Below are 15,000 nucleotides of genomic sequence, written 5' to 3' on the forward strand. Positions count from 1 at the left end.
AAACTGCGGGACGAACAGGCAAGTTTTCGGAAAAACCGTTCAACCACCGACCAGATTGCCTCTCTGCGAGTCATAGTGGAACAGTCTATAGAATTGAACTCTCCTCTTATTGTCAACTTTCTGGATTACGAGAATGCTTTCGACAGTATTGACAGAGCAACATTGTGGAAAATTCTGGCACATTATGGACTGCCGGAAAAGATAGTAAACCTCATTAAGAAAATGTATGAAGGATCAAGTTGCAGGGTTGTACATGAAGATCAGCTTTCTGACAGCTTTGAAATTAAGACTGGTGTCGAGCAAGGATGCTTGCTCTCACCATTCCTGTTCATCCTTGCCATCGATTGGCTAATGAAGGAAACCTCCATAGCGCGAAGAAATGGGATACAGTGGACCCCCTGGACACAGTTGGATGATCTGGATTTTGCAGATGATTTGGCTCTTTTGTCCCACACCCAGGACCAGATGCAAGCAAAAACCACATTTATAAACAGCCTCTCGGAATCAATTGGCCTAAGAATTCACCCTTCAAAGTCAAAGGTCTTGAGGGTAGGTACGCGTCAAAGGGAGCAGATCAAAGTAAAAGATCAGGAACTCGAAGATATAGACACTTTCTGCTATCTCGGGAGTATAATTGACAAGAATGGAGGCACGGAAGCAGAGGTGAAAGCACGAATAGGAAAGGCACAGGCTGCATTCACATCTTTGAACAGAGTTTGGAGAACTAAAGATATCTCCCTTCGACTAAAGCTAAGACTTTTCAACTCAAACGTGAAGTCTGTCCTACTGTATGGATGTGAAACTTGAAATGCATCACAGGCATAATTTGTAAGGAGGGTACAGATTTTTGTTAACATGAACAAGGTGCATGCGTAAGCTACTCAGAATAAAATGGATGGATAGAATAAAAAATGAAGAAGTATGGAAAAGAACACAGCAGAAACCAGTGGGAGAGTAAATAGGAAGAAGACGATGGAGGTGGATTGGACACACGCTTAGAAAGAATGACTCCACTAAAACAAAGAAAGTATTGGACTGGAACCCTCAGGGCAGAAGATCAAGGGGAAGGCCACGAGGACCATGGAGAAAAATTAAAGAAGCTGATTTACCGAGAAGTGGTAAGACATGGAATGAGATAAAAAAGTTAGCTCAGGATAGAGAAGGATGGAAACTGTCTGTGGCCTATACCCTGACCCAGGGTGAAAAAGGCAATGATGAAAAATGAAGATGAGAGTTTTGTGTGTTGGTCCGTTATACTTCCGGATGGCAACGTTGTGAACTTCTTAGCCAAGCGCATACTATCTATAGTCTGGTTAATACAGTTTGGTGAGAATTACTCATAAACGCGGATGGCAAAAAACAATAACAAAGACCTGAGTGACGTCAACTTCGAACTATTTATATACAACCAACTATGTTTGTCTGAGCACGTATGAAAGTGTGTCACCAATAACATGTTTTGATTGGTCTAATATAGGCTTCAACAGTCGTGACGTCACTTCCCTCGTAATGACTCATAGTAACTTGGTAACTGGTTCTAAACTATCTGAACAATGGCCGGCGCCCTTATGAAATACTTCTCCGACGAGCATAAAAGTGTATCCAGAGGAGAAAAACATTATAAATATGAACATGTTTTTACTTTTATATATTCTGATCGCATGACATGTGAAAACATTCTAGCTGGCATGAAGAATAAAAAGTCTCGATTTTCTTTGTTTAGAACCAAGCTGCTAGTTGCTGGGCGGACGTAACATCAGACTATTGAATCCTATTGTTTTATGATGCACACAAGACACGTATTTTCCTCTTTAAGTCAATAAATAAATGACACAAAATTGTGGTTTTCTTCGAATGGTGAAAATGGGACTTAGTGCGTTTTTAAAAAGTCACCTACTCACTTCATACTAATGCTGACGTCATTCTATGACATTTTACATGGGACGACGCCATTTATTGTGATATCGACATTAAACAGTTGTCGTCTCTGAAGAAGTTCAATATCGATATTAAACAGTTGTTGTCTCTGAAGAAGTTCAATATCGATATTAAACAGTTGTTGTCTCTGCAGAAGTTCAATATGGATATTAAACAATTGATGTCTCTGCAGAAGTTCAATATCGATATTAAGCAATTGATGTCTCTGCAGAAATTCAATCGACTCTTTGCGTAGTTTAGCCCAAAACAAAACAAAAAAACAACAACATCCGCCAGCCGATATCACCTCCCAACACACAAAAAAAAAATAAAAAAAAAAAATAAAGATAAGTATTGCATTTTAAGCTGCAATTTCTTAGACGAAGACAGATACTGTGGATATTTCGTTTTACCCCTTTATCTGTTTTGTTGATAAAGGGGAAGCTCGAAACGTCCACAGTATCTGTCTTCGTCTAATAAATTGAAGCTTACATTTCAATTCTTATTCTTTATTTTTTTCCCTTCGAGCTTCAAGCAGCAACATTTTCATCAAACCTACCAACACACAAAACTAAGTGTAACCTTGAACGTTTATAGATAGAACAAAGTTGACGTCACTCATGTCTTTGTTATTGTTTTTTGCCATCCATGTTTATGAGTAATTCTCACTAAACTGTATTAGGCATACTATAAAAGTCCATGGTCACAGTTTTGTGTGTTAGTCCGTTATACTTCCGGATGGCAATGTTGTGAGCTTCTTGGCCAAGCGCATACTATCTATAGTCTGATTGATATAATTAAGTGAGAACTACTAATAAAAATGGCTGGCTAAAAACAATAACAAAGAGTTGAGTGACGTCATTTTCGATTTTTCTATAGAATGAATGAAGATGACGTCACTCATCTCTTTGTTCTTTAAATCAGACCGCCAATTGGGTGATAAGTTCTCCGCTAAAACACGATAGATAGATCAAAGATGACGTCACTCAGGTCTTTGTTATTATTTTTTTTTTGCCATCCATGTTAATGAGTAATTCTCACTAAACTGCATTAACCAGACTATAAACGTTCATGGTTACACATAGTTGTGTGTGTTGGTGCATTATACTTCCGGATGGCAATGTTGTGAGCTTCTTAGCCAAGCGCACACTATCTATAATTTGGTCTACTGATATGACACTCGATCTCGGATCGGAAGGTCCAGGGTTTGAGTCTCGCTCCGAGTGGCACTTAGTTGAGTCATTGGAAAATACTTTTTACGTAAATTCTCTCAACATTCTCTCAGGTGTAAAATGCTTACCAGGCCATTGACAGCGTTGTCTCTGTCGAAACTCTATCTCGTCCGACATATTATTTAAGTGTTGCTGTTGGCTTGGGCCCCCTTGTAAAGCGCTTCATCATTCCCTTTATTATCCCATAGGGGAAATTTGTCTCTAAGGTCTATTCCAAAGGAAGACTGGAATAACCCAGGCGTCAGCCGCAGTGCAGCACCGCAAATTGAACTAGGGCGAGTTGACTTGTTCAAGGCCACTAAACGCAGCGGTCGCTGATCGAACTCAGTACCTTTCGGGTACGAAGCAAAGAGCCACGCTGCTCCCTGGATATTCTACAATATAATTGGTCTATTGTTTTTCTTACCTCGGGATTGATATCACCCTTCTTAGTAGATAATAAACAGGACGAAACAGATACAATTATCAGAAATAAACAAAAGATGTTACGCGCTTGGCAAAGAAACTCACAACATTGCCATCCGAAAATGTAACAACACACAAAACTATGTGTAACCTTGAACGTTAGTCTGGTTGATACATTTGAATGAGAATTACTCATAAAGCGGGATGGCAAAAACAATAACAAAGACCTGGGTGACGTCATCTTCATTCTATCTATATTAGTCCTTCTTTCCTTCAGAGCCATTGGGCCCATGGAGCCGGAGTTTATCCCGGTTTCTATAGCGTGAAATAAACAATAAGAATTGCTTGCTATTCTTTGGATAAGACGCTAATCTAACCCAAAAAACTTTCCGCCAAATCTAACAGACTCAGATATCCATTCACTGCTGGGTGGACAAGGGAGTCATTTAACTCGATCGATATTTGATGGACGAGTTTTCTGGCCAAACTTTTAAATATGAGTTATCCAGGGTACGGCAAGCAAACCCCGTATGTTCGTGTCTTATACACAATGTATTCTAGTGTTTTTCAATGATTAAAGCATCATCATCAGATGTGTTAACTAATATGCACGATAGATAAGTGTGTTTGTTGTTATATTAACACACATCTACTAACTAGTGTATGCGCATTGTTATCAAGCCGTCTCTACATCAAAGGGAGATGAGTCACCGTTCATCAGAGAAAATCATTTCGTTGTCATAATTATTTGACTCGCTCGTGACAATGACTCTCTCTCTCTCTCTCTCTCTCTCTCTCTCTCTCTCTCTCTCTCTCTCTCTCTCTCTCTCTCTCTCTCTCTCTCTCTCTCTCTCTCTCTCTCTCTCTCTCTCTCTATCTATCTCTCTCTCTGTCTGTCTCTTTTTCATCTATCTATCTATTTATCTATCTATCTATCTATCTATCTACCTACTTACCTACATACCTTCCTGCTAAACTATCTATCTACCTAACTAACTATCCATCTATCTATCTATCTATCTATCTATCTATCTATCTATCTATCTATCTATCTATCTATCTATCTATCTATATATATATATATATCTATCTTTCTATCCCATATATCTATCATCATCACTCATTCCCATTCTCTCTCTCTCTCTCTCTCTCTCTCTCTCTCTCTCTCTCTCTCTCTCTGTGTGTGTGTGTGTGTGTGTGTGTGTGTGTGTGTGTGTGTTTGTATGCGTGCGTGCGTGTCAGTCTCTTTCCATTCATTTCTCTCCACAATTATGTCTAATTTTATATGTTGTAGATTTTTTGTATCGAAAATAAAATACACTCTTAGACCCACGCCCAATAATTACAACCTCCTTCCCAAAATGTCTCAGAATAAACACAACATTCCCAGAACAGTCACGCCTACAGTCAAGATTTCCTAGAATTGTGTGTCATCACCCATGACTATTTCCAATCCAGTGTTACTTAACAGGATTCAATAGTCTGATGTCACGTCCTCCAGGTAACCAGCAGCTTGGAAAATCGGTACTTTTTATTCTTCATGCTGGCTAGAACTTTTTCACAGATCATGTGATCAGAATGTATGATGGTCAAAACATGATCAAATTTATAGTGTTTTTCTCCTCTGGATTCACTTTTATGCTCGAAGGAGAAGTATTTCATAAGGGCGTCCGACATTGCTCCGATAGTTTAGAACCAGTTATTAATTTACAATGCTTCATTACCGAGGAAGTGACGTCACGATTGTTGAAGCCTATTGTGTGCGGCTATGTGGTCTTGTGGTATGACACTCGCTTTCGGATCGGAAGGTCCTGGGTTCGAGCCTCGCTCTGTGCATAGTTGAGTCCTTGGAAAAGGCTCTTTACTCACATTCTCCCACCGTACTCAGTTTTAAAATGAGTACCGGACCGTTAATAGTGTTGTATCTGTCTGAAAAAATTGTAATATCGCCTAACAGGCGTAATGTCTACGTGGTACACGTTGCTGTTTGTCAGGGGCTCGTAAAGAGCTTTGAGCTTGGAGAAAGACTGATTTTTTTTTCTTTTATTTATCTTTCTTCCTTTGTCTGGCACCTTCCTTACTAACTTGTTCAGATTTCAGTATGAATTAGTTACTGACTGAACATTGACTTAACCCTCTCCTTACCAACTATAGGAAAATCGTCACATTCGTAACGATACAACCAACAATTTTCTCATTCAAATGTATTTTGAAGAAAATGAACAGTGTGTTGTAAAGCATGTTTTGCTAAAGAAATTGTGTATCGCAAGAACTTTACTGCTATTGTGTTTGAGTGATTAAAAGGGGAAAATCCTAATAATGGCTGGTAAGGAGAGTGTTTTTAAAAAAAACCCTAGAGTATTTATATAGCACAATATCCACTACATAATATATGTACAAGTCGGTTTTAAATTTTTTAGTTCTAGCCCCTTTTTAAAACTTAAATTCAATTGCCAGGATCTGGTGACGGTCACCTCAACATAATATTATTACCGAATAGAAATGACGTGACTCATTTCTCTTTACACTTTTCTTGGGATTTTAGGGGGAGTTTACTGCGTTTTGAAAGCTTCACGGTGACTAATTAGGAAGGTAGCGGACCGTAGATATCGTAAACTTATAGATAGAATGAAGATGACGTCACTCAAGTCTTTGTTATTGCTTTTAGCCTTCCGTGTTTATGAGTAATTCTCAATAAACTGCATTAACTAGACTATAAACGTTCAAGGTTACACAGAGTTTTGTGTGTTTGTCCGTTATAGTTCCGGATGGCAATGTTGTGAGCTTCTTCGCCAACAGCATACTATCTATAGGTTAACGATGGCGACGAGCGGACACACGTAGTAAATAGATAAAAACTTCTGAGAAAATTATGTATGAAACATTGCCAGATAAAGCATAAGCAGGAAGTAAAAACACAAGAACAAAAATCACTCGATAAAATCAACTCAGGAATGAAACGAAAAACAAACCAAAAAAAAAACGTAAACTTTTATAGCGCCATATCCACTATACGTTTTCAAAGCGATTGACAATTGGTCCCTGACCAACAGCAACACGTAACATGTAGAACGGGACATGACGCCTGTTAGGCGATATTGCATTTTTTTTTTCCGACAGAGACAACGCTGTTAACGGCCAGGTACTCATTTTACACCTGAGTACGGTGAGAGAATGTAAGTAAAAAGCCTTTTCCAAGGACTTCAACTATGCGTCGAGCGAGGCTCGAACCCAGGACCTTCCGATCCGAAAGCGAGTATCGTACTACTAGACCACATTGCCGCAAACATTGAATGAACAAAACATTGAATACGAGAGGACGAGGACGACGACATTCGAAAAACCCCATTTTTATTTTGAAATTAACAGTAACAAATTTGGGGAGCAGGCAAGGACGTAAGATAAACATCGGGGAAAAAATCTGCCGTACAGCGACAAAACCCAGTATAACAGTAAATTCAAAATTTCGAAAAGTCCCGGTCTATAATTTTTATTTTTATACTTCAAAAGTGATAGAATAAAATAAATATCTTTTGATTGATACCAAGTTTGCATCAATTCTCCGCATAGTTATTGTAAAAAGTTGAAGTAAAATTTGAACATTTTTTCGGCTCTCCTGTAAAATGGGGTTTTGCCATCATACTGGGTTTTGTCGCTGTACGGCAGAAATGTGTACCATCATAAACAAGGCCAGATAAAGCAAAACAGGAAGTGAAAAATGAATGAATGAAAGAATGAATGAATGAATGAATGAATGAATGAATGAATGAATGAATGAATGAATGAATGAGTATGGCCACGCTGTCTCCTTGGACGCTTGCCTTGAATTTGTGTATTACTTCGAGTGTGTTAGTCTGTTTCTATCTTATCTTATCTTATCTTACTAAAGGCTTAATATAGGAATTATCCTTTAAATGCCTTATATAATAGTTTATAATTACAGAATCTCATATAGCTTGCATTGTATCATTCACAGACAGTTTTACACAACTTTGAATGTAAGGAAAAATAATATATCAATACGGCTATGTAAAATCGAAAAATACTACTTGTAATTGAAAATTGGTCATGAGTACCTACCTACCTGGCCGTTAACAGCGTTGTCCTTGTCAGAAATAAAAATGCAATATTGCCTAACAGGCGCCATATGATGTCTCTTTCTACATGTCCCGTCCTACATGTTAAATGTTGCTGATGACCAGGGACCCCTTGTATAGCGCTTTGAGCACATTTAGTGTATATTGCGCTATATAAAGCTCAATTATTTTATTCTAATTATTTGCGTGTTGTAAAGCGCATTGAGTACGTTTAGTGGATATTACACTGTATAAAAGCTCAATTTTTTTATTTTTTTAAAAAGTGACTGTAGAATTGAAATCAGAGCTGCCAATCCCATCACATGAAAATGTGTACAATAGAAATCCAAAATAAATCAGATTTTGATGAAATGCGTAGACAACAATCCTACAAAAACTATAATTAGCACTAAATTTGATGATGGGCAATACCTTTCAACAGTCATAACGTCACTTCCCTCGTAATGACGCATGGTAACTTAGTAACTGGCTCTAAACTAACGTAACAATGGCGGACGCCCTTATGAAATATTTCTCCGACGAGCATAAAAGCGTATCCAGAGGGGGAGGGGGGGTGGGGGGGGGGGGGGGGAAACATTATAAATCTGATCATATTTTGACTTTTACACATTCTGATCACAAGACATAATATGTCTTATTATTATGAAAAGTTCTAGCCAGCATGAAGGATAAAAATTACCGATTTTCTTTGTTTAGAACCATGATGGCCGACGTTGCTGGGCGACGTGACATCAGACTATTGAATCCAATTACACGGGTGTTTTTTTTTACGAAACGCGGCGAAACCCGCTGAAACCCGACAAAGTTATGGAAAGTAGGCAGCAGTGGGGAGTGAACCTGGGACTCATGGAAGTGTACACCAGAGGGGAGTGAACCTGGGATTATGGGTTTCGGCGGGTTTCGTAAAAAAAAAAGTAATTACTGTCAACGGCCAGGTACTCATTTTTCACCTGAGTACGCTGAGAGAATGTGAGTAAAGAGCCTTTTCCAAGGACTCGACTATGCGCCGAGCGAGGCTCGAACCCAGGACCTTCCGATCTCAAAGCGAGTGTCATACCACTAGACCACATAGGGTCCCTCATTCATCCCGGCATAACACCGTTTTGAGTCGGTGGGTTACATTTTTGTAAAATTCTTTTAAAAGTTTTTTTTTCATGATCGAGTGTGTGGCTATGTGGTCTAGTGGTATGACACTCGCTTTTCGGATCGGAAGGCTCTGGGTTGGGTGCATAGTTGAATCCTTGGAGAAGGCTCTTTACTCACATTTCTCACACCGTACTCGGGTGTAAAATGAGTACATGGCCGTAAATAGCGTTGTCTCTGGAAAACAAAAATTGTAATATCGCCCAACAGGCGTCATGTCTCGTTCTACATGTTGCGTGTTGCTGTGAGTCAGGCACCCATTTTAAAGCGCTTTGAATCCGTTTAGTGGATATTGCACTTTATAAAGTTCTAATTATTTTTTTTAGTAGGGGGTCCCGATAGCTCAGTTGGTAGAGCGCTCGCCTCACACGCAATGTGACCGTGATCGATCCCGGGTGCAGTCGAGATTTTTTCCGATCCCTCGTGTCTTCCCAACAGTGATTAAGTAGCTGGATCTGTTAGATTTGGCGGAAAGTACTTTGCGATAGACTAGCGTCCTATCCAAAGGATATCGATCAATTGTTTTTTGACTTTTTGAAGCTACACAAACCGGGATAAACTCCGGCTCCGTGGGCCTATCGCAGACCTGCCTAGTACCACGAAAAATTCGTAGAAATACGAATTTTTGACTCCAGCTTCAGAACTGCGTTGGTCTCTTTGACTCAATAAATCTTGTTGAAAAGAAAAGTTTAGTTTCTTAGTGGGGCAGCGTGGCTCGGCGGTACGGTCTTTGCTTCGTACCCGAAAGGTAGCGAGTTCGATCACCCGCCGCTGCGCTGTGTGGCCTTGAGCAAGTCACCTCGACCTAGTTCAATTTGCGGCGCTGCACTGCGGCTGACACCTGGGTTATTCCAGTCTTCCCCTGGAATAGACCCTAGAGACAAATTTCCCCTTTGGGATGAATAAAGGGAAGTTTATTTTATTTATTTAACATTTAGGATTTTGGATCATATTTATTTAGATATTGATTTGTAAAACTATTTAAAGTGACTTTATCGATGTTTCCCTTGGAAACTACGAATTTTGAAAAACTCAAGCAGGTAACTGTGCTATTGGCTCTGAAGGAATTCTACTTAATGATTGAGCTTCAAAATTGAGCTTTTATATAACTCAATATCCACATTACATTTTTTTTCTCGGACAGAAACAACGCTGTTAATGGCCAGGTACTCATTTTTTGCACCTGAGTCCGGGGAGAGAATGTAAGTAAGGGGCCTTCTCCGAGGACTCAACTATGCGCCGACGAGCGAGGCTCGACCCCACGACCTTCCGATCCGAAAGCGAGTGTCTTAACCGCAAGACCACATAGCCGAAGTCCAGTAGTGTGTTGTAGCAGCTACCTTGTGTTCAATCAGCCAAGACGAACACCCCTGGAGGTCTTAGAGTGTGTCCGAGAATAAATTAAATGTGTGGATTCGGATTAGTTATCGGAAACACGTCTGTGATAATAGTAGATATAGCGATAATGTTTATCATGTTGTAGTGGCCAGTGGTCAGTTTTTGATTCATTCGGTGTCAGTGGCGTTAGGTTAGGTCGGTCGGTCAGTTTGGCAAAGGGGACGATAAATTAATATTATGGATATTATATTAATATTTCTGATGTCATAGTTGGAATTTCGTGGTTGTGAAAGTAGGTGAGGATTAAAGTTGTTATTGTTATTGTTATATGCAGCGTGATTTTTAAAAAATCTAAACACTTTTTGAACATCTGAAAATTGTTATTATTATTGTTTATTATTATTATTATTATTATTATTATTATTATTATTATTATTATTATTATTATTATTATTATTATTATTATTATTATATTATTATTATTATTATTATTATTATTATTATTATTATTGTTGTTGTTCTTGTTATTATTATTATTATTATTATTATTATTATTATTATTATTATTATTATTATTATTATTATTATTATTATTATTATTATTAATATTGTTGTTAATGATAACAATACCAGTGATAGTAGTAGTACCAGCAGCAACAGCAGTAGTAGTAGTAGTAGTAGTAGTAGTAGTAGTATTAGTAGTAGTAGTAGTAGTAGTAGTAGTAGTAGTAGTAGTAGTAGTAGTAGTAGTAGTAGTAGTAGTAGTGTCATTATTATTAGTAGTAGTAGTGTTAGTAGTAGTAGTAGTAGTAGGCTCATATCATAATATTTTGTCAATCTTGAGATACTTTTGTTATCTTTCATTCCAAAAAATAAATCAAATGGAGTGTTTGATTTTTTAAAAACCCTGTCTGATTAATCTTTTGTAATGTCTCATGTTGTAGTTTGTACCTTATCGTTATCTGCTCCTTCATTTTTTTATCTGGTTACTGTAATCTAGATATGTTACCAGATTGTCGTTATCATTTTTGATATATAACCCATATTTAGAGAAGTCCCATGTTTGAAAGATTTTGCTAAAACGATGGTCATTTATTTAAATCGATCGATATTTGAAGGACGAGTTTTCTGGCCAAATTTCTAAATAGATGTTTTTCCAGAGCACGGCAGAGCAGAGATAGTAGACAAACTAGAGTGTATTTCATATCAACCAAGGCAGACGTAATCAGTTAACAGTCGTACTCTGGAAAATATCGTATTTAAAAATTTGACCAGAAAACTAGTCCTTCATTCAATTATCGATCGCTCGATTTAAATGACCATCATTTTGGCAAAAACTCTCAAACCTGGGATTTATAGAAGATTTCGCGAAGCCCTAGGTTTGAGAGTTTTTGCCAAGATGAGTGTCATTTAAATCGATCGATATTTGAAGGATGAGTTTTCTGGCCAAAATTTTTGTACACGACATTATCCAGAGTACAACTGTTAACTGATTAGGTCTGCTTTGGTTGATATGAAAAGATCGATTAATTGCTATTGACTGTTTCACGCTATGAAAAAAAAAATGAAAATTATGCCCTTCCACCACGACATCATAAGATATCGTCGCCTAGGCATTCCGTGAAGGAATATAGATAATTCATCAAACAAGATGTCTGATGTCAACAGGAATCACCCAAGTGAGCAAATTGGGAGTTAATAATCTTGAGAAAGGAAAAAAACCAAAGTGCCTGAATCGGGGCTCGAACCCGGGACCCTCCGGGTCACAGTGCAATGCCTTAACCACTCGGCCACCTCGCCCCCTATAGAAATAAACTCCGGCTCCATTATCCTATCGCAGACCTGACTAGTACTACGAATGAGATAATGTGGTAATGGGTTGTTAACAACACCACTAACCACATTATCTCATACGTCTGTACTGTTTCATTCATCATTTTGTTCATAAAGGGAAAACCCGAAACGTCCATTTTTATCTGTTTTCGTTTTTTAAATTGAAGCTTACCAACTTACATTCAATTTCACATTGTTATTTATAATATCAAACCCGCATCGTTGGTTTTTTTTTATTATCACAAACGCACATTGTAGCGTGTGACGTCAGCGTCAACGTGATACAAAGCTGTGAGAAGCTGTGGACTACAGATAATTTTCGCTTGTCCAAGAAGCTCTCAACATTGCCATCTGGAACTATAACGGACCAACGCACAAAACTCTGTGTAACCTTGAACGTTTATAGTCTGGTTAATACAATTTAGTGAGAATTACTCATAAACGTGGATGGCAAAAAAAATAACAAAGACCTGATTGACGTCATCTTCGTTCTATCTAAAACAAGTAATAAACAAAAATGAATATATATATTATATATATATATATATATATATATATATATATATATATATATATATATATATATATATATATATATTTAAGCTTTTAAAAAAAATTAATACCAAACACGGAACGTTTCGGACTAAAAAAAGATCTTCTTCAGCCAATAACAAAAAAAATAAATAAATAAATAAATAACTAAAATGATAATATGTGGTCTTGTGGTATGACACTCGCTTTCGAATCGGAAGGTCCTGGGTTCGAGCCTCGATCCCACAGTGCTCAGGTGTAAAATGAGTACTTGGCCGTTAACAGCGTTGTCCTTGTCGGTAAAAATGGTAAGATCACCTAACAGGCGTTATGTCTCGTTCTACATGATACATGTTGCTGTTGGTCAGGGACCCTTTGTAAAGCGTCTTGAGCAATGTTTAGTGGATTATGCGCCATATAAAAGCTCAAGTTTTTAAAAAGATAAATACATTACTTAAATTGTCCCAAATATTTATCTGCCACCTATCTGGTTTTAAGCCATGTGTTCATGTTTTTATTGTTTTGTTTTTCGGAGTGTCTATCCGTCCGTAAGGACATATTCTTATAAAGTGTCTACCCGACCTTCAGTGCTTATGCAAATGGTGTAGACGTGAAAGAAGCACACTGAAACTGACAGAATAGGCCGTTTTTCACCTTCGTAACCTTTAGTTGGGTTGATCCGCCCGATATAAAACCACGTTGGGGCGATGGGCTACATATGTCACATTTCTGTTTATTTGTGACCGACCATCTCTAAACGGTAAACAATTTGTTGTGTAAATCTCTTGACCAGATACAGACTTGAACCGGCGTCCATGAATATGGCGGAGATCAGGAAGAAGTTGGTGATTGTCGGAGACGGGTCGTGTGGGAAGACCTGTCTGCTCATCGTCTTCAGTAGAGATCAGTTCCCAGAGGTGTACGTCCCAACGGTGTTTGAAAACTATGTGGCTGATATCGTGGTGGATAATAGGCTGGTGAGTGGTAAATGTTGTTGTTGTTGATGGTGGTGGTGGTGGTGGTGGTTGTGGCGATGGTGGTGTTGAATCAGTTCCCAGAGGTGTATGTCCCAACGGTTTTTGAAAACTATGTGGCCGACATCGTGGTGGATAATAGGCTGGTGAGTGGTAAATGTTGTTGTTGTTGTTGTTGTTGTTGTTGTTGTTGTTGGTGGTGGTGGTGGTGGTGGTGGTGGTGGTGGATCAGTTCCCAGAGGTGTATGTCCCAACGGTTTTTGAAAACTATGTGGCCGATATCGTGGTGGATAATAGGCTGGTAAGTGGTAAATGCTGTTGTTGTTGTTGGTGGTGTTGATGGTGGTGGTGGTGGATCAGTTCCCAGAGGTGTATGTCCCAACGGTTTTTTAAAACTATGTGGCCGATATCGTGGTGGATAATAGGCTGGTGAGTGGTAAATGCTGTTGTTGTTGTTGTTGGTGGTGGTGGTGGTGGTTGTGGTGGTGGTGGTTGTTGTGGCGATGGTGGTGTTGGATTAGTTCCCAGAAAACCCGTCCTTCAAATATCGATCGATTTAAAAATCCTCATCGTGGTAAAAACTCTCAAACCGTAGACTTCGCGAAGTCCCAGGTTTTTTAGAGATATTTGCCAAGATGAGAGTCATTTAAATTGATCGATATTTGAAGGACGGGTTTTCTGGCCAAATTGTTAAAAATGTTTTTTTCCAGATTACGGCAGTATGTGGTGGTGATGATGATGATCATGTTGATGATGTTGATGCTGTCATGTTAATAATAATGATAATGAAATTATCATCGATGCTTCTATATTTATCTGTAAACTGTTTTTATTTTTTAAATTATATTAATTGGTCAATGCCTGCTCTACTTATTTTTACTTATTATCATTACTGACTCTATCTGACACTCTCATGCCCCCCCCCCCCCCCCGCTCGCACCCCCTCCCCCCGCCGCTCGTCCTCAGGTTGAACTAGCCCTCTGGGACACAGCAGGCCAGGAAGATTACGATAGGTTACGTCCCTTGTCTTACCCGGACACTGACGTCATTCTGATGTGTTTTGGGATCGACCGTCCCGATAGCCTGGACAACATCACGGAGAAATGGATGTCGGAGGTGAGTGTTCCGTAGACGAGGCAACGCGAGACAAAAAGCTAGCGATAGCTTTGCTGTGTCTTTGCTGGGCCCAAACGTTTTTTGGAAAGTAGAATCAGAGAGAGAGAGAGAGAGAGAGAGAGAGAGAGAGAGAGAGAGAGAGAAGAGAGAGAGAGAGAGAGAGAGAGAGGAGGGAAGATAAAGGGAAGTTAAGAGAGAGAGGGAGAGAGAGAGAGAGAGAGAGAGAGAGAGAGAGAGAGAGAGAGAGAGAAAGGATGGAATGGAAGAGAGAGGGAGAGGGAGGGGGGGGGGGGGGGGGGGGGGGGGGGGGGGGGGGGGAGGAGCGAATTATACAAAATCGAATATCAGTTTGATGAGATATGATTTCTGGAACGCCATGTTATAATATTAAGATGAAAGGAAAAAAATCACCAG

General features: G+C 39.0%; 1 protein-coding gene across 2 annotated transcripts in view; it reads left to right on the forward strand.

Annotated features, from left to right (window-relative positions):
• The window catches only part of LOC144974740 (ras-like GTP-binding protein rhoA), a 26,915-nt gene that overhangs the window by 8,428 nt on the left and 3,487 nt on the right, over positions 1-15,000 (forward strand). The window contains exons 1-3 of one of the 2 annotated variants that reach the window (XM_078917949.1): positions 10,293-10,428; positions 13,290-13,473; positions 14,437-14,586. In XM_078917949.1, the coding sequence (XP_078774075.1) occupies positions 13,312-13,473; positions 14,437-14,586 (312 nt within the window). In that variant the 5' untranslated portion in view covers positions 10,293-10,428; positions 13,290-13,311. Of the gene's footprint in view, positions 1-10,292; positions 10,429-13,289; positions 13,474-14,436; positions 14,587-15,000 lie in introns of those variants that run through there. The other variant, XM_078917950.1, reaches the window with a different exon arrangement.

The sequence above is a fragment of the Berghia stephanieae genome, chromosome 6, assembly GCF_034508935.2.
Source record: "Berghia stephanieae isolate SIO BIC M18660-M18661 chromosome 6, UCSD_Bste_1.3, whole genome shotgun sequence".
Taxonomy (NCBI): Eukaryota; Metazoa; Mollusca; class Gastropoda; order Nudibranchia; family Aeolidiidae; genus Berghia; species Berghia stephanieae.